This window comes from Amblyraja radiata, chromosome 3, assembly GCF_010909765.2.
Source record: "Amblyraja radiata isolate CabotCenter1 chromosome 3, sAmbRad1.1.pri, whole genome shotgun sequence".
Taxonomy (NCBI): Eukaryota; Metazoa; Chordata; class Chondrichthyes; order Rajiformes; family Rajidae; genus Amblyraja; species Amblyraja radiata.
Window position 1 is genome coordinate 11,950,353 of NC_045958.1, and position 25,645 is coordinate 11,975,997.

Below are 25,645 nucleotides of genomic sequence, written 5' to 3' on the forward strand. Positions count from 1 at the left end.
TTTGAAGTTGAAATACAAATAAATAATTCTCAAATGAAAACTCAGGATGTGCTATTGACAAATCCATGCTTATGACTACCTTTTACAGGTTTACCACAACATGCTGCACTAATACTTCAAATGCATCCATTGGAATTTAAAAAAAGACCAAGTTTGTCTTTAAATTAGACAGAATAAAGAGAGTAGGCAATAATATAAGCAAAAAAACAAATTCATTGCGTTTCTGCAGACCAGTCTTTTCGCTAGCTGTTGTTTGATCATAAACTGCTACTTTAATTGTGGTTAAAGCATGAAACAAATAATCCACATTTACAATATGAAAGCTGCAAGACTGGTTATTTCTTAGAAATATCCTTCTAACTTTAAAACACATGTGCAAATTAGAGCACATCGATATACATACCAAGAAAATTAAACTTATATTGAATCTTCTTATTCACTATTTACTTGACTCAATCCAGATATGAGCAAAGAAGTCACTGCTCTGCCAAATCTTGAGCAAAAAAAATCTAAATCTTGCGCCAAAAAAAAGTGCTGGTGGAACTCAGCAGTGTCAGGCAGCATCTGTGAAGGAAATGGATAGAATTATCTGTTCATTCCCACCAGATGCTGCTCAACTTGCTGAATTCGTCCACCACTTTGTTTTTTGCCCAAGTGAAAGAAGTTTTTTGCTCAAGTTATTTTTACTTATTCATTGACCAGATGTGCAAGTCACTGGGAATTCTGGCTATTGCTGTTCAACCCTAATTTCCCCCTAACTGAATTATGAGTCAATTACACATAGAGGTCAGATCAGTTCAGGATGGCATATTTGCTTCCTGAAATACTTTAATGAGTCAGGTACATGTCCACCACCAATCGCTTACTGGGCCGAGCTACCAGCACCGGCTGATCAATGTCAATATGCGTCGGCTTCAGCCACGCAACCGAAACAGTCTCATGCCGACCCCCCATGTCCAGGACGAATGTAGATGAGCCATGCTCTAGGACTCGTAAGAGACCCTCGTACGGCCGCTGGAGGGGTGTCCGATGTGCATCCTTGCGTAGGAAGACGAACTGGCAGTCCTCCAGAGCAGAGGGAATGTGCGGACGGAAGGACCCATGACGAGACGTGGGCACTGGTGCCAGCTTGCCCACCATCTGCCGAAGACATTGCAGAGCGTCCGAAGGCTGCTCCACCTGGCCCCGTGTCGGTGGGATGAACTCCCCGGGCACCGTCAACGGAGACCTATACACCAACTTGCCGGAGGAGGAGGCCAAGTCCTCCTTGGGTGCGGTGCGGATCCCCAGCAAAACCCACGGCAGAGCGTCCACCCAGTCCGGATCATTGAGTCGTGCCTTCAGGGCATCCTTGAGTTGGTGGTGAAACCGCTCCACCAGGCCGTTCGCCTGTGGATGGTACGCCATCATGTGGTGTAAGCGAACCCCCAGGAGGTGTGCCATGGCCGACCACAGTTCCGACGTGAACTGAGCCCCCGGTCGGATGTTATGTCCAGTGGCACACCGAACCGGGCGATCCAGTGCGCCACCAAGGCTCGAGCACAAGTGGCCTTGAAGAATCAGGTAGCGGAATGGCTTCAGGCCACCGCGTGAAGCGGTCCACGACGGTGAATAGATAGGTCATGCCCCAGCAGTGGCCCCACGATGTCCACGTGAATGTGGTCGAACCGCTGCCGAGAGATGGCGAACTCCTGCAACGGCGAGCGTGTCGTTGCACCTTGGCGGTCTGGCACGGGATGCAAGTGCGCGCCCAATGTCCAACCTCCTTCCGCAGCCCGTGCCACATGAAGCGGGAGGCTACCAGGGCCATTGTCGCCCTGATGGAGGGATGCGCAAGCCCATGGAGCACCACAAACACCCTGCGCCGCCAGGCGACGGGTCGCGGAACTCCAGTGGAGACATCGCACAGCAGCGTTGCGCCCCCAGGACCACAGTCAACATCCTCCAACCGCAGGCCCGAAACTGCCGTACGATAGGCGGCCATCACCTCATCGACCAGCTGAGCGGCTGCCAGGGAGGAATAATTAATACCCTCAGCGACTTGGAGAACCGCGTGGACTGCAGGTCGCGATAAGGCGTCGGCCACCCTGTTGTATTTGCCCTCAACGAAACGGATGGAGGTGGTGTACTCGGACACATACGCCAACTGCCTCTGCTGCCGGGCAGACCACGGGTCTGAAACCTTGGCGAACGCGAAGGTTAGCGGCTTGGGATCCGTAAATGCAGTAAAAGGCCCCCCTCCATGAAGTAGCAAAAATGGCGTACGGCGAGATACAGGGCCAGGAGCCTGCGGTCGAAAGCGCTGTAACGGCGTTGAGCACCACTGAGATGCCTGCTGTAGAAGGCGAGTGGCCGCCAGCATCCGTCAACAAGCTGCTCCAACACTGCCCCAACCACAACTTCAGAAGCGTCCACCGTCAGGGCAATCGGGGCGTCCTCTTGTGGGTGGACGAGCATCGTGGCCCCAGCCAGTGCCTCCTTAGCCCTCTCGAATGCCGCTGTTGCTTCATCGGACCACTCAACCTCCCTGCGATGACCAGCAATCAGGTGGAAAAGTGGCAGGAAGCGGTGATAAACGGTGACCATCCCCACCAACTCCTGTAGACCCTTAACCGTGGTCGGACGGGGGAACCTGCAGACAGCGTCCACCCTGGCCGGCAGAGGCACCACCCCCTGTGGAGTTACGCGGTGGCCGAGGATGTCGATAGCTGTCACCCCAAAACGGCACTTGGACGAGTTGATGGACAAACCAAAATTGCTGAGGCGCTGACTCAGCCGATGGAGATGAATGCAGTGCTCCAGCCGCGAGCGACTGGCCACGAGTATGACATCCAAGTACACGAATACCAAGTCCAGGCCGCGGCACACACAGTCCGCAGTCCATAAGTCGCTGAAAGGCCTACGCATCCGTACAAATTCAAACAGTCCAAATGCCATTATAATGGCCTTCTTCGGGATATCGTCGGGGTGGACCGGAATCTGGTTGTAGCCATGCACGAGGTCCACCTTGGAGAACACCGATGCTCCGGCCACATGGGCATTGAAGTCTTGAATGTGCGGGACCGGGTACCTGTCGGCGACGGTCGCATCATTCAGGTGACGGTAATCCCCACACGGGCGCCAGCCCCCTCCCGCTTTAGTGACCATGTGGAGCGGTGACGCCCATGGGCTATCGGAGGGGCGCACGATGCCCATCGCCACCATCAGGCGGAACTCCTCCCGAGCCAGACGAAGCTTGTCTGGCGCGAGACGACGCGCCGGGCGTGCACAGGCAGGCCGGTAGTAGGAATATGATGCTCCACCCAGTGCTTGGGAGTGGAGGAGTGGAAGTGGGGTTCGAGGATGTCTGGAACGCGCGAAAGTTGCATCCACGGACGACGGGGGGACATCAGGGATCACCAATGCGGAGGAAGACCGGCTCTCAGCGTGAAGGAGTGCATCAGGCGCCGCCGCTTGACATCCATGAGCAGTAAATGGGCTCGAAGGAAGTCTGCGCCCAGCAGCGGCTGGGAAACATCGGCGATGACGAACTCCCACGAAAAGGAGCTGCGGCCAAAGTTGAGGGAGATGGTGCAAACTCAGTAGGTGTGAATAGCACTCCCATTCGCCGCGGTGAGGAGAGGGCCCCGTTTGCCCGCACGGATGTCAGCGATGGAGGGAGGCAGAACACTCACTTCCGCACCAGTGTCCACGAGGAATCGACCCCCAGTGCGGCGATCCCAGGCGAAGACGCGATGAAAATTGCCTGCCTCCGAAGGAATCACTGACGACCGGCCCCTTCATTTCCCGGGAATGAACAGGGTGGGCGACATTGCCTGGCTGCAGCTCCCCAGCGACAATGGTAATAGCACCCACCCCCTCTGCTGGCGTCTGGTGGAACTGCGGGCGAATTTAGCTGGGTTGAACACCAGTGACCTCTGCTGACGTTGGGTGGAACTGCAGGCGGGCCGTGCTGAAAAGACGTGCCTGCAGTGGAATGCCTGATGGCGGCCGGATTTTGCCGACTGGGAGCTGCGGAGACGCGGTGGATAGCGGCCCCGACCTGCTCCGAGCCTCCCGACGCCGCGGGAAGGACGGCCAGCGCTTCCAGGTCCCGCTGGCAGGACATCCACAGCTCGTCGGCGTACTCAGCCAGCACCTGCATGTCGGTAAAGGGATCCCTGGCGAGCTGCAGGCGGATGTCAGGCGGGAGCAGCTGCAGGTAAACAAACTTAAATAGGAAACAAGGTTCGTGGTCCCCCATTCGGGTGAGCATGTCCACCAGGAGGGCAGACGGCCGGCGGTTGCCCAGACCGTCCATTCGGAGAATCCGAGCTGCCCGCTCAGATTCACTAAGGCCAAAGGTACACAAAAATGCTGGAGAATCTCAGCGGGTGCCGCAGCATCTATGGAGCGAAGGAAATAGGCAACATTTCGGGCCGAAACCCTTCTTCAGTCTGAAGAAGCCTATTTCCTTCGCTCCATAGATGCTGCTGCACCCGCTGAGTTTCTCCAGCTTTTTTGTGTACCTTCGATTTTCCAGCATCTGCAGTTCCTTCTTGAACACCTTGTTCACTAAGGCCAAACCTCCTGATAAGGAATTCCTTAAGGCCCCTATATTTGTTAGTTAATGGGGGGGCTCTAAGGTAAGGCTTAACTCGCCTCGCAGTCGCTTGGTCAAGCGCGCTGACCACGTACAAATATTGTGTTTCGGTCCATAGTTATCCCACGCACAGCAAATTGTGCCTCTGCTGCTGGAACCAGATGTCAGGCTCTTCGGTCCACAGAGTAGGGAGTTTAAGTGCAACGGCGTTGTTATCCATCACGTGTGATGAATGGCTGGGTCACCAGTTGTAGCGGCCTGGACGAGGTCAGGGAAAGGCCAGACGCTAGGCCGGTTCAAACAGTAGTCTTTAATCACACAGCGAGGGCACAAACCACACAGGGACCTCGGGAAACCTCGTGGCAGACCAACGCCCCTGTCCCTCAATAGCCGAGGGGGATGACCCAAGGAGTGGCCTAACCCCCAGGGACGCCACAACTGTACATTTGATCCCTATTTAGACCATGATGAAAAAAAAGCATTTCTCTTGAACATACATCAGAAGGCCAGCAATAACATTAGTAATCAGATAATAACCACATACATATTTAAGCTACATTAACACCCATTTTTAATTTAATAAAGTAACCAAAGGCATGACACAGGAGAGTTACCAAGAATAAAGCATGGATTTACATAGGGGAAATTATGCTTGACTAATCTTCTGGAATTTTTTGAGGATGTAACTAGGAAAACAGACAAGGAAGAGCCAGTGGATGTAGTTACCTGGACTTTCTGAAAGCATTTAATAAGCTCCCACATAGGAGATTAGTGGGCAAAATTAGGACACATGGTATTGGGGTAGAGTGCTGACATGGATAGAAAATTGTTTGGCAGACAGGAAACAAAGGGTGGGGATTAACGGGTCCCTTTCAGAATGGCAGGCAGTGACTAGTGGGGTGCCGCAAGGCTTGGTGCTGGGACCGCAGCTATTTACAATATACATCAATGATTTAGATGAAGGGATTCAAAGTAACATTAGCAAATTTGCAGACACAAAGCTGGGTGGCAGTGTGAACTGTGAGGAGGATGCTATGAGAGTGCAGGGTGACTTGGACAGGTTGGGTGAGTGGGCAGATGCATGGCAGATGCAGTTTAATGTGGATAAATGTGAGGTTATCCACTTTGGTAGCAAAATCAGGAAGGCAGATTATTATCTAAATGGTGTCAAGTTGGGAGAAGGTGAAGTACAATGGGATCTGGGGATCGTGTTCATCAGTCAATGAAAGTAAGCATGCAGGTACAGCAGGCAGTGAAGAAAGCCAATGGAATGTTGGCCTTCATAACAAGAGGAGTTGAGTATAGGAGCAAGGAGGTCCTTCTGCAGTTGTATAGGACCCTAGTGAGACCACACCCGGAGTATTGTGTTCAGTTTTGGTCCCTTAATTTGAGGGATTGCAAGGTTTACAAGGTTAATTCCCGGGATGGCGGGACTGTCAAATGCTGAGAGAATGGAGCGGCTGGGCTTGTACACTCTGGAGTTTAGAAGGATGAGAGGGCATCTTATTGAAACCTATAAGATTATTAAGGGTTTGGACACGCTAGAGGCAGGAAACATGTTCCCGATGTTGGGGGAGTCCAGAGCCAGGGGCCACTGTTTAAGAATAAGGGGTAAGCCATTTGGAACGGAGATGAGGAAACATTTTTTCACATGGAGAGTTGTGAGTCTGTGTAATTCTCTACTTCAGAGGCGGTGGCGGCCGGTTCTCTGGATACTTTCAAGAGAGAGCTAGGGGTTCTTAAAGATAGCGGAGTCAGGGGATATGGGTAGAAGGCAGGAACGGGGTACTGATTGGGGATGATCAGCCATGATCACATTGTGTGGCGGAGCTGGCTCAAAGCGCCGAATGGCCTATTCCTGCACCTATTGTCTAAATCCACAGATATTAACGGTAATTGCAATAGTCTGTTCAAAGAAATAGATTTAAAGGCCTGTTTTACTTGAAAAATCTAGAGGATTGAAGAGATGTTGACATGAGGGCTTGAAAGATGAAAACATAGCAGGTAATTTCAGGGAAGCTGATGATGCAAAAATTTGAAAAAAGCAGCTCTAAGAGAAATGTAAATTGCAGCAGATAAGACACAGGGAATGAAAACGTCATGGGAAAGATATTTAATTAAATGTGAGATTTTCTTAAATAGCAAAGAAATGCTCATTAGCAGTCAATTTAAATTAGTATGTGTGCAGGTGATCAATTAACAGACAATGGTGCAAATTATGGAATGGAAGCAGAATTTAAGATACACTTAAATTGTAGATCCTCAGGTGACTATTAGAGAGAAAATTGAAACAAAACGTAGGACAGGGATAGGGACATTGGGAACAGAAAATTAAAATGTAAAGCCAAACATGATTACTGTAAAGAAAGGAGAATTCAATTATCCATGAACATAATTATGGCCAATCAATTAGCTTACTAAATATACAAACATTAGAACATTCCCAACCTTGCCTGCAAGAACTGATTGTTTCTTCATATCTGTGCATCCGGAATTGAATTTCTGCGAGATAAAGCCAGGCTATAACTGTTGTTCGTGCATGTTTTAACCCTGCAATACAAATAATAATCCTCTTAAGATTGCAAAATACTCATCATCACGTTCACTTGAAACACGGTCTTCTCTTCAATGGATAAATGAATTGCAAATCAGGTGATTACTCAGCTGAGTTAAGTCTGCAGGAGTAACCCTGAGCCTGTAATTTCAAAGTCACCATTCCACTCTCACTTTAACTTGTCTACAGTCCGTTACAATGAGAGCCAATGCAAACTTGAGGAACACCACTTCATCATCCATCTGGTCAGATTGCAGCCTTCTAAAGACATATGCCACATTTTCCAACTTTAGGATAGCTCACTCTTTCTTTGTCTTTGTATCAGAAGTGATTGGCCATTTCTGCCCGTCACACCTTTGGTTCAGTTTTTCTCAGTATGGTCAGGTCTGGTCTTCCGTGCATGCTCCACAGCTTTGCTATTAGATTATGTAATACAAGCAAAGTAGCCTAATTGGATTCTAACTGGCACTTTTGGTAATTTGGTCTCACTGCCTCAGAGTTTTCCTGTGTACTCCCCATCCCTTCCCCCGTCTTCTCTGCTACTGAAAACAAACTTTTAAAATGTTCTTCCCATTCTGATAAATGGTCTACGTCCTGAAACATTAACTTTATTTTTCCGGATGCGATCTGACCCAAGTGTTTCCAGCATTTTCTGCTTTTACTTCGGATTTCAAACCCATTGTTCTGACCGAGAAGTACAAGGGAGGAGGGTGCATGGGAACACTATTATTTGTCCATGTCAGTTACTAATTTGGAAATATATCACCTTTCCTGCTTTACTGAGGGATCTAATTTTCCACATAACAGCAATGTGGGACTACCTTCCTTCAACAGGAGGACCATGGCAACTCTAAAGGCACCTCACCACCGCAATTAGGGATAAAGAACAAAGGCAGGCTTTGCCAGAAATTCCCAGAAAATGAATCCCAATTCTGATTGCACCACACTCCAAATAATAGCTATGAATTTAAAATTCATTCCAAATTTTTATGTATAGTAAATCCTTGTTTTAACTGACCTATTTATGACAGATTTAGGTTATGGCGGACCAAATCTTTTGGTCGACTGAGTTTGTTATTTCGTGGAATGACCACTAGGTGGATGGAATGCATAGTGTTTTTGAACCATTTTAGCTTGAGAGATACAGCGAGGAAATACCAAGCCCATGCTGACCAGCGATCACCTATACACTAATAACTCAGCGGGTCAGGCAGAGAGAGGGCAGAGAGAGAGAGCAGAGAGAGCAGAGGGGGGGGGGGAGAGGGGGAGAGGGACAGAGAGGGAGAGGGAGAGGGGGGCAGAGAGAGAGGGAGAGGGGGGGCAGAGAGAGAGGGAGAGGGGGGGGCAGAGAGAGAGGGAGAGGGGGGCAGAGAGAGAGAGGGAGAGGGAGAGGGGGAGAGGGAGGGCGAGGGCGAGTGAGAGTGAGAGGCAGAGCGCAGAGGGGGAGGGCAGAGCGCAGAGGGAGCAGAGAGCGCAGAGAGCGCAGAGGGAGCAGAGAGCGCAGAGGGAGCAGAGAGCGCAGAGGGAGCAGAGAGCGCAGAGGCGGCACAGAGAGAGGGCAGAGCGCGGGCAGAGAGAGGGCATGCAGAGAGGGCGGAGATGAACGATCGCACGTTATAACGCGCTGCCGACCCATTCTGACCGCCGCTGCCGAACAGATATTTGCATATCTCTCATGGCGAGCGTGTGCATGATACGGTAATTACAGTTAGCATTGGCTTACTTGGGAAGAATGTAGCACTAGCTTCCTTCTGTGGAGGCTGGGAACTCTTAGGGGGGGTGAAGGGACCGGAGAATAGGCCTATTATGATTCAACACACAATAAAACATGTGGGGGAGGGGGGGGGGATTGTCCCCCCCCTATCAAAACATGGGGGGGGGGGGACTTGTCCCCCCGACCCCCCCGGAATTTCCCCTCGGTAGATTGTGAGGGGGTAGAGAGGGAGAGGGAAGTGAGGGGGGAAGAGAGGGAGAGGGGCAGAGATGGAGGGGGTTAGAGAGAGAGAGAGTTAGAGGAGGGAGGGTAGAGATGGAGAGGGTGAGGGATCCCAGCGGGGCCGAGCAGGTTGGGATGTTGTAGTGACCCTCGCGTCCGGAGTGTGGGAGAGGATTGTGACATCAGTCGTAATTGTTTCCAATATGAGAACTTTGAACACTTTAATATTTTGAATGCAACGGGAAGATGTGTATCAGGCCGGCGGAGAAAATGTGAGTAGCATGTGTGAAAATGGGAAGGCTGTGGCCAAGCGTTTGGAAGAAGATACAAATTGAGGAGATTAAATGAAATCCGACACAACCCTGGCTCAGACATTTAGAGTGTTGAGAACAAAGGGAAGAGTTTTAGTATTATAGAGATATTCTTTAATACAGGTAGCATTCTGGTTCTGCACCCTCTCCAAAGCCTCCACAAACCAAACAAGCTGCTCCTTGAGTATGGCGTCTCTTTGCGAACCCTTCCCAGAGAAGGATCTATTATCATCCGAAAAACTACTCGGGTGATAATAGATCATTTTTACTCTTTTAAATCTTTACTCTTTTCAATCTATTTCTACCTATAAATCTACAATCATTTACCCTTTCCCTTACCTATTGTAGTTAAGTTTGACTTGAATATATCTATGTATAGCATTATCTGATCTCATTGAATAGCAGGTAAAACAGGGTTTCTCTGTATCTCACTATGTGAAAATAATAAACCTAAACGCCCGAATCATTCTTGTAAGAGGCAATCAAAACTGCACACAATACTCCATATTCGGTCTTAAACCATAACCATTTTCACTTTCCCCTTCACTTATGTTCCCTTAAAGAATTTGCCAATTTAGTGTTTGTCTTGGTTCTGCACTGGACGAAAGAATGTATGGAAATTATACTCATCACAGTGGTCCGAGCTTTAAAATAATCAGCAGGTCATTAACAAACAACATATATTAACTAGAAGTGCTGGAGTAACTCAGAGGGTCAGGCAGCATCTCTGGAGAACATGGGCATGTGACGTTTCAGGTCAGGATCTTTCTTCAGTCTGAAAAAGGGTCCTGACCCAAAACGTCACTGATTCATGGTTTCTCGGGATGCTGCCTGACCTGCTGATTTACTCCAGAACTTTGTATCTTTTTTTGTAAACCAGAATCTGTAGTTCTTTGTGTTTCCAAAATATATTAACTGTTTGATTCGTCATGTTGTTCTTGGAAAATTCCCTTTCAATGAGAACAATGGCATTTTCAGAAGATTATTAAACATTGTACATTGGTATATGGATTTCCTCTTACTGTACAAGCAGAGTTTCCCAAAGTCACCACCAAAGCAAAAACTACCTTCAGTGAGGTTTTTTGCAGCTTCTTCATATTTCTGTTCTTGCATGTTTTTGATCCCTTGTCCTATTAGGCCTAGTCCATTCATTGGTTCCATCTTATTAAGTCTTGTATAACACTGAAAAGCCTCTTCACTAAAACACTCTGCAAAAGATAAGATGGGAGAGTAACAGAATCATTTAGCTATACACAAATTGATCATCGGGATGGAAAGGTTATTTCTATTATTTAATTTGGATATTGAAGATGATAGGAGCAATTTCCCACACACTGGAGAAATTTGCCATTAACAGTCAGTAGGCAACAACCAAAAGTGTATTGGGAGCACAAGTAGTGAGAAAGAAATATATTTTTTTTTAACTATCATTTCATCAAGGCAAAACACTACTAAAAATATTAGAAGCTTTTCCATTATACACAAACAAACACACTCACACGAACAAACACACACACGAACAAACACACACACATCCAAGATCAGACTTTTAATAGTTATATGATATGATTGAATCAAAATCTATATATAACTATGTCTCATCTTGACTACTTCCTGTCTGCGCTGTATGTTGATTTTAGAAAATTGAAGTCTGTTTGGCCAGCCCTGTGCTTGAAACTGTAATGAAAATGGAAATTAAATGAAATGCAATGAGCTGTTTGGCCTGCCCTGTGCTTGAAACTGCAATGGAAATGGAAATGAAAATGCAATGAGCTCTTTGGCCTGGCCTGTGCTTGATACTGCAATGGAAATTGAAATGAAATGAAAATGAAATGAGTTGTTGGGCCTGCACTGTGCTTGAAATTCTGAACCTTCTGAATTTTGTAGTCGGCAGTGCAGTACTCTGCATATCGCCAAATTGGACAATTTAACATTTTTATCAAGCCAATTAATCAAACCAATGAACCTACAAACCTGTACGTCTTTGGAGTGTGGGAGGAAACCGAAGATTTCGGAAAAAACCCACGCAGATCACGGGGAGAACGTACAAACTCCATACAGACAGCACCCGTAGTCGGGATCGAACACAGGTCTCTGGCGCTGCATTTTTGCTGTAAGGTAGCAACTCTACTGCTATGTCACCGTGACCAAATTGAAATGGAAATGAAATGAGTTGTTTGGCCTGCCTGAAACCACTAATTTTGGCCCACAATGCCCCTTTTAGCCGAGAAACCAGTCCCTTTTGCCCAAAATGCCCGTATTAGCCCAGGAGGAGCATTTTGGCCCAAAAGGCCCGTCAGGCCAGGAAAAGTCCAGAAAAAGTGCCTTTCAATGAGATTTCACTCAGATTTTTTTTTAAAGAGCCCCTTAGGCCCATCAGACCTGTACTAGCCCAGGAGGAGTCCCTACATCCCATCAGTAAGTATTCCCCCTGCAAGTATTAAACCTCACCCCAGTAATTTTCTCCCTCCCTTCATTGGCTCCCTGTGAGATCCAGGCCAGGATAGACTTTCCTCCTTCATTGTTGTGATCTTTAGAAAAAGATGAAAAATGTCTACCCTCTCCACCCTCTCTCTCACAGAGTCTCTCACCAGTTTTGAGTAGAATTTCTGGCAGTTTCTGAGCTGCCAGCCCACCAGCCCTGAGTGACTGAGCTGCCAGCCCACCAGGCCTGAGTTACTGAGCTGCCAGCCCACCAGGCCTGAGTGACTGTGCTGCCAGCCCACCAGGCCTGAGTGACTGAGCTGCCAGTCCAAGAATCCATTCAACCCACAATGTTCATACTAGCCCTCTGGAAACCAGTCCCTTCGGCCCACAACGCCCATACTAGTGCTCCAGAAAGCCCCTCCCCCACTGGCTACCGATATTGGAATTGGTGGAGAGGTGGAATATTGCGTTGGGGGACCAGCCCTCCCGTGTGAACATGGGACCCAACGGGTCCCACTTAGTCTAGTCAAGAATTATAAATTCACATTTCAAAAATGGTTTCACAATTCATTAGTACTGATTTTCAATATTCTGATATTTGAGAATACATGAGGTTGCATGCAAAATACTGATTTTCAAATATCCAGTTTCTGTGTAGTACGTTCTATTGCATTTATGTGAGAAATACCGATTTCCCCAACAAAATACTGATTTTCAGCCATCAAAATACTGACTTGGTTTAAAATTATAGACTATTAACTAAATTTAAATTCCACAGCTGCAGTAGCAGTAACAATCTAAACACCAAATTTCAAAATCCTAATGTTGTGGGTCACCCAACAATGCATGAAGAAATAGAAACAAAGAAAATAGGTGCAGGAGTAGGCCATTTGGCCCTTCGGGCCAGCACCTCCATTTAACATGATCATGGCTGATCATCCAACTCGGTATCCTGTACTTGCCTTCTCTCTATACCCCTTGATCCCTTTAGCCACAAGGGTCACATCTAACTCCCTCTTAAATGTAGCCAATGAACTGGCCTCAACTACTTTCTGTGGCAGAGAATTCCATAGATTCACCACTCACTGTGCAAATTTTTTTTTCCTCATCTCGGTCCTAAAAGACTTCCCCCTTATCCTTAAACTGTGACCCCTTGTTCTGGACTTCCCCAACATCGGGAACAATCTTCCTGCATCTAGCCTGTCCAACCCCTTAAGAATTTAGTAAATTTCTATAAGATCCCCCCTCAAATCTTCTAAATTCTAGCGAGTACAAGCAGAGTCTATCCAGTCTGTCTTCATATGAAAGCCCTGCCATCCCAGGAATCAGTCTGGTGAACCTTCTCTGTACTCCCTCTATGGCAAGAATGTCTTTCCTCAGATTAGGAGACCAAAACTGTATGCAATACTCCAGGTGTGGTCTTACCAAGGCCCTGTACAACTGCAGTAGAACCTCCCTGCTCCTATACTCAAATCCTTTTGCTATGAATGCTAACATACCATTCACTTTCTTCACTGCCTGCTGCACCTGCATGCCTGCTTTCAATCTGTCTGAAGAAGGGTTTCGGCCCGAAACGTCGCCTATTTCCTTCGCTCCATAGATGCTGCTGCACCCACTGAGTTTCCCCAGCATTTTTGTGTACCTTCGATCTTCCAGCATCTGCAGTTCCTTCTTGAACACTTTGCCTACTTTCAATGACTGGTGTACCATGACACCCAGGTCTCGTTGCATCTCCCCTTTTCCTAATTGGCCACCATTCAGATAATAGTCTACTTTCCTGTTCTTGCCACCAAATACTCACCCTGTTCTCTCTCAATCATGCCCTTTTATTCTGACCTTGAATTTCTTCACTCACACCATTGATCCTTCTGGTCCATTATACAAGAGTTGCAATCCATCAAAAGTCTGGTAATTTATGCTATTCATAATGTAAATCACCAAGTATAAACCTCCAAAAATGTATCAATTATATTATTTTGAAAAAAGAATAACTACCTGTTTGCATGAAATGCCCAGCAAGTACTTGTAGCAAAGATGAAGATTTAGGATACTGGGCTATCAAAGCCTCGCAAGTTAGTTTTAATTTATCCCCTTCGTGTGGAAGCTGAAACCAAAAGTTACCAAAGATTATAAACTTCAAAACCTTATATTTAATGCAAGAAAACTAATATTCTTCATAATTAAAAATAGTAAAAGTATTTTAAAACTATAAAACTTAAATTCTGTTTAGTTCTCATCCATTTCTGTAAATACGTGTCTGTTCCAGGATAATTTGCAAATACAGATGCTCCCCAACAAGGAGTTATAGACTGCAAGGCTTACATACTGTGGACCTTTACGCGTCAGAAATGGAAAAGCTACTGCGCTTTTGTGCAGTTACTATTCAACCGGGGTGGGGAGCTCTGAGGTGGAGGCCACGTGGGCATCAGTGGGCTTAAAGAACTGCTTGCGTAAGTGCAAGTTTATGTAAGTCGCCTATTGCAAAAGTCGGGGAGTGCCCGTACAGATATATTTACAGAAGCACTGCATGAATTTTTAAAAGCTGGTGTCAGTCCCAAAGATAACATTGCTGAAAACATTTTCAAGATGCGATGAAATAAATTGCATGCTAATGATAAAGAATTCTTATGATACTCGTCATGGACCATCATAACTTTTCAGAGAAAGTAGGCCTTAATTTAAAAATGGGCATGCAAATATTGTAACATGCAGTTGTATCCATAGTTAGTATTCTTACCTTTTCTTTAATCAGTAGGATTTTAATGATGATTAAACTTACTTTTGACAGAAATTTAATATAGTCAGTGGAAAGCTTCTGATGATTGTCACTTGGAATCTTGTCCAGAGATGAAAGAACATTTTCAAATGCAGTTATCAACTGTACAGGGTAAAAGGAAATATTAGCAATGTATTGTACAAAAACAAGGTACATTTGTACAAAATTTTCACAATGTCACAAAATGCTTTACAGCTAATAAAGTAGTTTACATATAGTCACGTATAGTTATGAAGTAGACAAATCCATCAGCTTAATTTTACACAGCAGTCCCACAAATGCAAATGGACAAATGATTTCACAATCTGTTTTAGTGGTGTATGTGGCTGCTATATGTAGAACATGGGATGAGGACAGTCCCTGCTGTTCCCCAAAACTGGACAAGTATTTTATGCTCATATACAACTTTAATCTAAGTTTCACCCTTATAGAAACATAGAAAATAGGTGCAGGAGTAGGCCATTCGGCCCTTCGAGCCTGCACCACCATTCAATATGATCATGGCTGATCATCCAACTCAGTATCCTGTACCTGCCTTCTCTCCATACCCCCTGATCCATTTAGCCACAAGGGCCACATCTAACTCCCTCTTAAATATAGCCAATGAACTGGCCTCAACTACATTCTGTGGCAGAGAATTCCAGAGATTCACCACTCTCTGTGTGAAAAATGTTTTTCTCATCTCGGTCCTAAAATATTTCCCCCTTATCCTTAAAATGTGACCCCTTGTTCTGGACTTCCCCAACATCGGGAACAATCTTCCTGCATCTAGCCTGTCCAACCCCTTAAGAATTTTGTACGTTTCTGTAAGGTCCCCCCTCAATCTTCTAAATTCTAGCGAGTACAAGCCGAGTCTATCCAGTCTTTCTTCATTATGATGATGCCCTTCAACTACAGTATTCCTTATTCAAGAAACATTTCACATTGAGTCTTAGGCCAGCTGATATGCCATCTAATATTCTAACCCAAGCTTTGTGAACTTGAAAGTGAATCAGAGAAATGTTTGGATGGCAGAGAAAGTCATGTTAGAAAGAAGGTAGGATATAATGATAGCGGCTGTGTATCATTTTTATAAGGCAGTCATGAGACAATGCAACTGTGAAAGATAACCACGCTAGGGCAGGTAAATGAGTGATACGAAATGGCTGAAAATATTAGTATCAAGTGGCAAGGTGACATTTACAGAGCAAGATGGACTCCTCAAATCATCTCTGAATTCCCCAAATTGAACAGAACGCCATAAACAATACTGAAGTTGACTTTGACCCTCTGGTTAAAAGTTGCTTCAGTGTATGAAGCCTGCATAATCTGTGAGCTTGAACTCACAGTAAAATGTTGTATACCACTTGGCAGTACTGTATATGCTTGGCAGCCTCTGTGCAGTGGTGTACTATTTGCACAGAAGTGCCAGTCACAAATTGGTCCATGATCTGCTACACCAATCTTTAAATGGTCCTCCAAGCCTGTGTTTGGATACCCCAAATCTACTCCTGATGCTCAAACACTGTTCTGGAACTGACACAAAGAAGAATTGTCTGAATCTGAAGCAAAATTGCTATCATTGAGTTCAAATTAAAAAGGATTTACACTTTATAAAGACAACTATATTGCGTTAAATTGTAATTCTTAATTAAGATAGTAAATTCTATTAGTAACTTTTAAAATTCTAGCGCAGAGGCAGAGGAATTATCACATTCGTGAAGCTGGTCATTTTAGCCCATCTGAAAACCTTTAAAAGATGTGCAATATATTGACTTAAAGTAAAACGGTGGTAATAGCTGCAAAAATTGACTTTTGTTGTCACTGTGCTGGGTCATAGAGGCTGAGTCATAGCAACGATTTCAGAAAAGTAAGTTTCAACTTGGGGTTTCATAGAAACATAGAAAATATGTGCAGGAGTAGGCCACTCGGCCCTTCGAGACTGCACCGCCATTCAATATGATCATGGCTGATCATCCAACTCAGTATCCTGTACCTGCCTTCTCTCCATACCCCCTGATCCATTTAGCCACAAGGGCCACATCTAAAGCCCTCTTAAATATAGCCAATGAACTGGCCTCAACTACCTTCTGTGGCAGATAATTCCAGAGATTCACCACTCTCTGTGTGAAAAATGTTTTTCTCATCTCGGTCCTAAATGATTTCCCCCTTATCCTTAAACTGTGACCCATTGTTCTGGACTTCCCCAACATCGGGAACAATCTTCCTGCATCTAGCCTGTCCAACCCCTTAAGAATTTTGTAAGTTTCTATAAGATCCCCCCTCAATCTTCTAAATTCTAGCGAGTACAAGCCGAGTCTATCCAGTCTTTCTTCATATGAAAATCCTGACATCCCAGGAATCAGTCTGGTGAACCTTCTCTGTACTTCCTCTATGGCAAGAATGTCTTTTCTCAGATTAGGAGACCAAAACTGTACACAATACTCCAGGTGTGGTCTCACCAAGACCCTGTACAACTGCAGTAGAACCTCCCTGCTCCTATACTCAAATCCTCTTGCTATGAATGCTAACATACCATTCGCTTTCTTCACTGCCTATGGTATATTAGCATTCATAGCAAAAGGATTTGAGTATAGGAGCAGGGAGGTTTATTCAACCTTATTTCAGTATATTATTTGAGGTCTGATTACATGAGGTTTCATCTTCCCAGAGACTGAAAATATAAATACCTTACCACCTACAATTTATAAGTCAAGAGGTGGATGATGTATACAATCTATAAATGTGTCTATTGACAGTTTCAAAACTTGGGTATCAATAATAGACAAGAGTAAATTGAAATATTTTGACCAAGTAAATAAAACACACAAAATCAGAGAAATGTCACTGCCAGATAAAAAAAACTATGGAATTTCAGTTCTCTAGTCAAACAGCAATTAAGGTACTTTATACATTCAAAAAGAATATTAGTATAAACAAGAGAGACAGAAGAAACTGCAGATGCTGAATTACAAAAAAAGACACAAAGTGATCTCACTCCATAGATGCTGCCTCACCTGCTGAGTTTCTCCAGCATTATTGTCTACGATTTTCCAGCATCTGCAGTTCCTTCTTAAACACAAAGTGATAAAGTGACTCAGCAGGTCAGGCAGCATCTCACTCATCCCTTCCCACTCAAACTACCCCCTCCCCCGGTTCTTTTCCCAGCAACCACAGGACATACAAAACCTGTCCCAATACTTCCTCCCTCACATCCATCCAGGGAACCCAGCGGACATTCCCAGTTAGACAGAGGTTCATGTGCACCTCCTCTAACCTCATTCTGTGTTCCTGAAGTGGCCTTCTTTACATTGGGGAGAGAAAGCGTAGACTCGGTAACTGTTTCGCCGAACACTTACATTTGGTCCGCAAGGCCTGCTGGATCTTCTGGTGGCTAACCATTTTAATTCTCCTTCTCATATTGGCCTTTCTATTCCGGGCCTCTTCCATTGCCAGAATGAGGCCACACACAAACTGGAGGAACACCCCTCTCTTCCTTCTGCCCCACCCATTTCACCCTTTCCCCCATCACCGGATTCACATTTCACACTTCTCTCCTTATCTCATACTTGCCTTTTCATCTCCCGCCTTTTGTCCAACCATCTGCCAACCACTAACCATTCCCCCTCCCTCACCTGAATCCACCTGCCCGTGACTTCTCTTCCAACTCTCTTCCCTCCAACCACAATCACGGAGGGATCATGACCCAAAACGTCACCTGGTCCTGTCTCCAGAAATGCTGCTTGACCTGCTAAGTTACTCCTGAACTTTGTCTTGTTGATTCTTAAAATCAAGTATTGACTGACTAAATTTCATTTGATATAGTTATTTAAATGCAAAAAATATAGATCACTTAATCCTCCAGAAATATCTTGAAAAAAACTGTTTAATTCCTTTTTCCAAGAGTAAATGGAATTACAATACAATTCTGTCAATTTTGTGTCTTGAAATGTTGCATGTTAGAACATTTAATTATATTTAGTATCATTATTTATATATTGTACATATTATCCAGCTTTTCACTGATTGCTTAATTCAGCTGTTATTGAAAAGTGGGACGGGGAGAAAGAAACACATGTATCAGCTACCTCCATTCCCCTCCCTAGCAAACGATACAGATAGAATTGGATGAACTGTTAACCTGGTATACTTGATCTTGAGATGAGCTTCAGATTATACCTGTGCCATCAATATGATACTTTATATCCACCCTTGGAAATGATCTAATCCATCTTGTCTCATGATCCAATCATGTTCATCCATGATTTTGTAAGCTCTACTTCAACACTCTTGGTTAGCCTCTTATTCTACTGTCCTGTTGTAACTCGCACAACATTCCACTCAATGTCTGTATTCCCCAAACTACACATAAACATGTTAAGCAACACCTCAAAATATTGATTGTTTCTTTTCAAATCTCTTCATTGCCTCCGTTTCCATGTCTATTGAGTACTCCCACTTTTTTACTCTATAATAGATTTCCGGCTTTCAAAGACTATCCCAGCGTTTAAGAAACAGCTAGACTGGTACATGGATAGGTCAGATTTGTAGGGAAATGGACCAAGTGTAGCTGGGACATGTTGGCAAGTTGGGCCGAAGGGCCTGTTTCCACAATGTATCACTCTATGACTCTAAAGCCCTTTTCTATGGAATTCCCTCCCTCAATCAACCCATTTTTATTCCTTTAAACTATTCCTTCAATCCTATCTCTTTTGTCGAAAACCTTAGGTGTTAAAGCCTTCGTCCAAATGCAGATTGCTGCTTTTACTCCCTCTAAGATAACAGAGTATGTTCCAGTGCGTAGTCAGTATATCCTCCATTAATTCTGCCAACATTAATTTTAAGGATTTCTTGGAACAGATTTCATTAAGGCTGCTACTGGAGCAAGGCAACAGTAAAATAAAATTATTACTGAGTGTCCAATGCTACTATGGATCGGTGCTGGGCACTGCTTTTAGATGAGAACCTTTTCCTTTTAAAACAAATATCACAGCAATGCTTACAATCTGGAGGAGGACTAATCAAGGTTTTCTAATTGCAATTAGAAAAAAGGAAAATAACTTGTACGGCTATTGTAATGTACAGACAAATGGTATTGAATAGATTCTACCACAAGGAGCCAGCGTAGACTTGATGGAGTCAATGGCCACCGAGCAATACTATAAATTTCATTTCTGCATTGATTCAAATCTATGCTGCAGGTTATTTCCCCTGTAAACTTGGACCAATTCGTCAGAACTAAGTGTCTTAATTATCATAAGTACCGAAACAGAACAATGAAATTCATACTTGCAGCAACACAACAGATTTGTAAACACTAACGTCTGAATTTTGTCTGTAAGTTATTTGCCATTCACTTATGTGCATGCTCTGAGAGGCAGTATAGTCTAGATTGGCTCATCAGCCTAGAAAATACGTCTTTACCAGTTGCTGGGTTTCATTGTCTTGATTCTCTGCTTTGTCCCCAAATAACTGGATCGTCTTCTTCCACAACTGATGAAGTTCTTGTTTATCAGCTCCATCTTGTTGCTTTAGCTGTATTAATCGATTCCACGTTTTAGCAGCCTGGAACGGAGATGTAATCAGTAATGAAATCAGACATCGAAATTTAGGTAATAATGGAAGAGAACATGGATGAACAAAATAAGGGAATACATTTCAATGTTAAGAGGCAACACCTGGCAAAAGTAGATAAGGGAAAACTACTTGCAGGCAGTGTATATCTGATGGTTGAGATTCGGATAAAAATGAAATGGAGGGAATTCAGTTCAAATATTCTTCCAAAAGTGTCAATGATAAAGACAAAGGCCAAGTCCATGGAACCTTGAATGTTAAGGATTAAGGGACAGCTTAAAAAACCCAAAGCAAATAGCAGATATAGAGAACTGAAAATGAGGAGCTTGGAAACAAGATTTTGGAAAGTGCAGAGTAGACAATAAAAATTATGAGGGCAAAAAATGGGCACAAAATGAAGATCGAGGAAAATATTGAAAATAGTTAACAAAGAGAGATAGAGACACTTTGTAAAGGGCAGTTGACAAAGACCCACCTGTCCAAAAGGTAAGAGCCCATGACATCCAAATTGGCAAATTATATCCAAAATTGGCGGTAAATGGAGGCATGGTAAGGTTGTATTTGTGGTCGGAGTTATGACTTTGTTTCCACAAACAGTAAGGCCAGACACCCTTATTGTTTGTTATATAAATGAACAAATTGGATATTATCATATGAGGTACAATTAGGAAATTCACAAATGACATGAAAATTGGTGGTGTTATCATAATGAGGAAGGTAATCTTAGTCTATGGTATGACACTGATGAGTTAGCAAGATGGGCAGAGCAATACCAGATGGAATTAAATCCTAACAGTGTGAGGTGATGCAGTTTGGAAGGACTAATGAGAGAACTGAGGAACAGGGAAACCCTAATCTACAAGTCCAGGATCATTGAAGGTGGCAGCACAGAGAAGTAAGATGGTGAAGACGGCAAATGGGATACAATCAGTAAGAATAGGTATGGGATACAATCAGTATGGCAACACCACTTCCTCCTCCATAACCAACACAGGAGCACCTGAGGGCTGTGTGCTTAAGCCCGTTCTACTCTCTGTCTCTATACCCCTGACAGTGGAGCCACAATTTCACCTCATCTTTAAATTCACCAACGATACCACCGTTGTTTGACAAATAACAGATAACGATGAGTCAGATTACAGGAGGGAGATTGAAAATCTGATTGAATGGTACCAGAACTACAATCTTGCTCTCAACATTATCAAGACCAAGAAGCCGATTGTTGACCGAGGACGAGGAAAGCCGGGGAGCCATGAACCCATCTTCATTGTTGGGACAGTAGTGGCGAGTCAAAGGCTTTAATTTCTTGACTGTGTATATCTCTAAAGATCTGTCCTGAAACCAGCACATCGATGCATTCCCACATAAAGCACATCAATGCCTCTACTTCTTTAGAAGATTGGGGCGATTTGGCATGTTAACGAATACTCTATGAAACTTCTACAGGGTGTATGGTAGAGTGAATACTGACTAATTGCCATACTTCTGACACAATCTACATTTGGCAGGGCATAGAATACAAGAGCAGGAAGATTATGGTACAACTTTATAAGTCCTTAGTTAAGCCACAGTTGGATTACTGGTTGCAGAACTGGTCTCCACACTATGGGGATAATAATGTTGCAGTGGAATGGGTGCAGAGGAAATTCACTTGGGGCAGAGTATTACAATGTCGAGGTGTGACTGGGCAGAGATGCTTTGTATTTCTTGAAGTGGAGGTGACCAAGGTGGAATGGGACTGCAGTATACAAAATTATGAGGCAATAGACAGTTAGTTAATAAGAACCATAACCCAAAGTGGAACTGTAGTAAACTGAGGGCATAGGTTTAAGGTGAAGGGTAGCAGATTTAGTGAAGCGAGAAATAAATCCAGAATTCACCACCTGTTGGGGGAGAGACTCTCGACATTTAGGCTGTATCTGGATGACCACTTGCATCACCAAGGCATAGACAGATACAGGAAAATTGAAATTTCCTGGACAGCTCTTCTCTACATAGCATTATCTAAAATTCCTTCATTTAAATCAATTTGATAATATTCAGGCCTCTTCAATACTGGATTCAAAATCTATCCTCTAGCTCTAAAATACTGTGGCAATTCTCCAAACCTATTTCAACAGCTCCAGTCTCCTCAGTGAGCTCCCCATCAGAGTAATACAGAAGCAACAATGTAGTAAGAGTAGAATCAACTCCATGTTCACCCACAAGGCAGACAGCAGCCTGATTAGTGAAACTCTGGAACTCTCTGCCACAGAAGGTAGTTGAGGCCAGTTCATTGGCTATATTTAAGAGGGAGTTAGATGTGGCCCTTGTGGCTAAAGGGATCAGGGGGTATGGAGAGAAGGGAGGTACGGGATACTGAGTTGGATGATCAGCCATGATCATATTGAATGGCGGTGCAGGCTCGAAGGGCCGAATGGCCTACTCTTGCACCTATTTTCTATGTTTCTATTATATGGTGACTCCATAAAGACACCATCAAGGAACAAACAGCATCACATAGTTCAATGAGAAGACTCCCTCTTAGGGCAATTGAGAATGAGCAATACATGTGAGACACTAGAGAACTGCAGATGTTGGACACTTGGGTTGTACAGGGCCCTAGTGAGACCACACCTGGAGTATTGTGTGCTGTTTTGGTCCCCTAATTTGAGGAAGGACATTCTTGCTATTGAGGGAGTGCAGCGTAGGTTTACAAGGTTAATTCCCAGGATGGCGGGACTGCCATATGCTGAGAGAATAGAGCAGCTGGGCTTGTACACTGGAGTTTAGAAGAATGAGAGGGAATCTCATTGAAACATATAATATTGTTAAGGGTTTGGACACGGTAGAGGCAGGAAACATGTTCCCGGCTGATAAATTGCCCAATTTGCCACTTAACCAATTAACCAATTTGCAAATTGAATTCCTCGGTCAATCACCAAACTCACTCCTGCCGCTCTCGAACTTGAAGGAATGTGTTCTTAGCTGGTCGAGCCCGGTTTTAAACTAACCACTCCTGAAAGGGAACACAAAGAAACTCCCAAGAGCTTAAGGGCTTGTCCCACCAGCATGCGTTTGCAGGCGTCTAGCGCGACCAAACGTGGTCCCTTGAGGCGTACGGCCTCGCGGGGCCAGTCCCACTTCGATCGGCGGAGGCGTACGGAGTTGTGCGGGGGCTGGCGAACATCGCACGGGGCACCAAAAATCTTGCACTGTCCGAAAATCCCGCACGACAATGGCCTGTCAGCCCGCAGCCGTATTGAGGCCGCACGCAGCGTCTCGACGGGCGTCTGCAACGTCTCGACATCGTATGCGGCGTCTTGACGTTGTAAGCAGCGTCTTGACGGCGTACGCCTAGCGAGTGGCGTTGCGTGATGACGTCACCGCCCGGCAGCCGCATTGAGGATGTACGCAGCGTCTCGACGGGCGTATGCAACGTCTCGATGTCGTACACAACGTCTTGACGTCGTACGCAGCGTCTTGACGGCGTACGCCTAGCGAGTGGCGTTGCGCGATGAAATCACCGCCCGGCATGCCGTTGCGCGATGACGTCACCGCCCGACGCCGTGCGGCGTCCAAATTCAGTCGGCCCGTCTCCTGCCCAGCTGATTGGTGAGTTTGACGTAAATTACGTCACGCGCGAATTTTGCGCGTACTTACCGCGAACTTAGCGCGAACTCCGCTTCCGTTTGGTTGCGCCAGACGCATGCAATCACATGCTGGTGGGACAGGCCCTTTACCTTATAGCCAATCATATGACCTTGCTAAACATCCTGAAAGTGAATAACCATTAGCAAAAGACATAAGAGGAGAGCGAAACGTCCTTTACATACATTTTCTACAAGTGTATTCAGCAGTAATTTTATGCTGATGATCTTAATCTACCACAATCCATTAATGTTTCACAGCAAAACAGACATTCTATAAAATCCACAACAATAAATGCTCACCTCTGGATATTTTTTTTCTTGTTGATAGAGATCAATTAATTTTAGGCAGACTTCATGCCATTTTTGCTTATCAGAACTATAAGATAGAAAATAATCTGTAATTCTATACCAGTGCAATCACAAACAACTTTTTCTTTCTACCCAGAGAGTGACAAGGGTCTGGAACTCAGTCTGAAATGGTAGTAGATCCAAATACACTCATCACATACAGGCAGTACTCGGGCATATTTAGTTTAGAGATGCAGCATGGACTCACACTCTACTGCCCACAGAGTCCACGCCAACCATCCATCACCCATTCACACTAGTTCTATGTTATCCCACTTTTGCATCCACTCCCTACACACCCGGGACTATTTACAGAGGCCAATCTACAAACCCCATGTCTTTGGGATGTGGGTGGAAACCGGAGCACCTGGAGAAAGCCCATACCGTCACAGGGAGAATGTGCAAACTCCACACAGACAGCAACCAAGGTTAGGACCGAACCCGAGTCTCTGGTGCTGCGAGGCAGCAGCTCTATCAGTTGCGCCAATATGCTGCCCTATATCTGAAGAGCTGTGACCTGCTGGGTCATGGATCTAATGGTGAAAAGTAACATTAAGAGCTATTTTTTACTGCCATGCAATGGCAAGCCAAATAGCCCCTTTCAGCAGCATAACTTTTCTATACATCTATGAACTACAGTTTACCTTCCAGGATTGGAGAGATACGAGCCAGGCACAAGCAAGTGGGACTAGCTCGGTTTGGCGTGGATGGGTTGGGCAACAGGGTTCGTTTCTGTACTGCATGGCTCTATGAATCTGATGGTTCTATGCTTGCTTAGATCACTTGCTACATGCAGCCAATTTACAGCATGGAACAATTCAATAATGAGCTTATGTGCTTCTGAAATGCTCTGCATAGAGTATTACTAACCCATTGTTACAAATTGCAACTAAATAGTGGTTGATCTCTTGCCAGCAATATTACTGACCTGTAACGGTAAACAGAAATTTCAGAATCCAAATGTTGTATCACATACCCTACACTGATGTATTTGTTTGCATCTTAACTCTATCAAGTGAAGATGTAGACAAATACATAATACTTGAAATTTAAACTTGCTTTTAGTTTCAGCATTCCGATTTCTTGCATAGACCATCATCACATACAGCGGTGCATGTGCAGACCTTTCACTAACTAATGTAACTCTGAAAATTGATGAAGACAGAGCAGTAGATATGATTAACATGGATTTCAGTGAAGCTTTTAAAAATATCCCACATGGTAGACTGATCCGAAAGGTTGCCGTACAAGGGATGCAAGACATTTTAGCAAATAAAGTAATGTACTGGAGGGGATCTGCATGGACCTTTGTTATTTGTAATATATACTAGAAAAGAATGCAAGTGGCCTGATTAGCAAGTTTGCAAAAGACACAAATGTTAACAAGAGTTGTAGATAGCAAAGAACGTTATCTAAGGATACAGTAGGACATACATAGGCGGAATATTCAGTGAAACTGTGGCAAATGCAATTTAACTCTGAGAAGTCAAATACTGGTAGGACATGTAGAGTAGCCCAAGGCAAAG

General features: G+C 44.7%; 1 protein-coding gene across 2 annotated transcripts in view; it reads right to left on the reverse strand.

Annotated features, from left to right (window-relative positions):
• The window catches only part of ttc37 (tetratricopeptide repeat domain 37), a 114,637-nt gene that overhangs the window by 71,164 nt on the left and 17,828 nt on the right, over positions 1–25,645 (reverse strand). For both annotated transcript variants that reach the window (XM_033017294.1, XM_033017295.1), the window contains exons 5-10: positions 24,072–24,147; positions 19,990–20,130; positions 14,590–14,688; positions 13,806–13,914; positions 10,451–10,591; positions 7,031–7,132 (exon numbers count right to left, since the gene is read on the reverse strand). In XM_033017294.1, the coding sequence (XP_032873185.1) occupies positions 7,031–7,132; positions 10,451–10,591; positions 13,806–13,914; positions 14,590–14,688; positions 19,990–20,130; positions 24,072–24,147 (668 nt within the window). The remainder of the gene's footprint in view (positions 1–7,030; positions 7,133–10,450; positions 10,592–13,805; positions 13,915–14,589; positions 14,689–19,989; positions 20,131–24,071; positions 24,148–25,645) is intronic.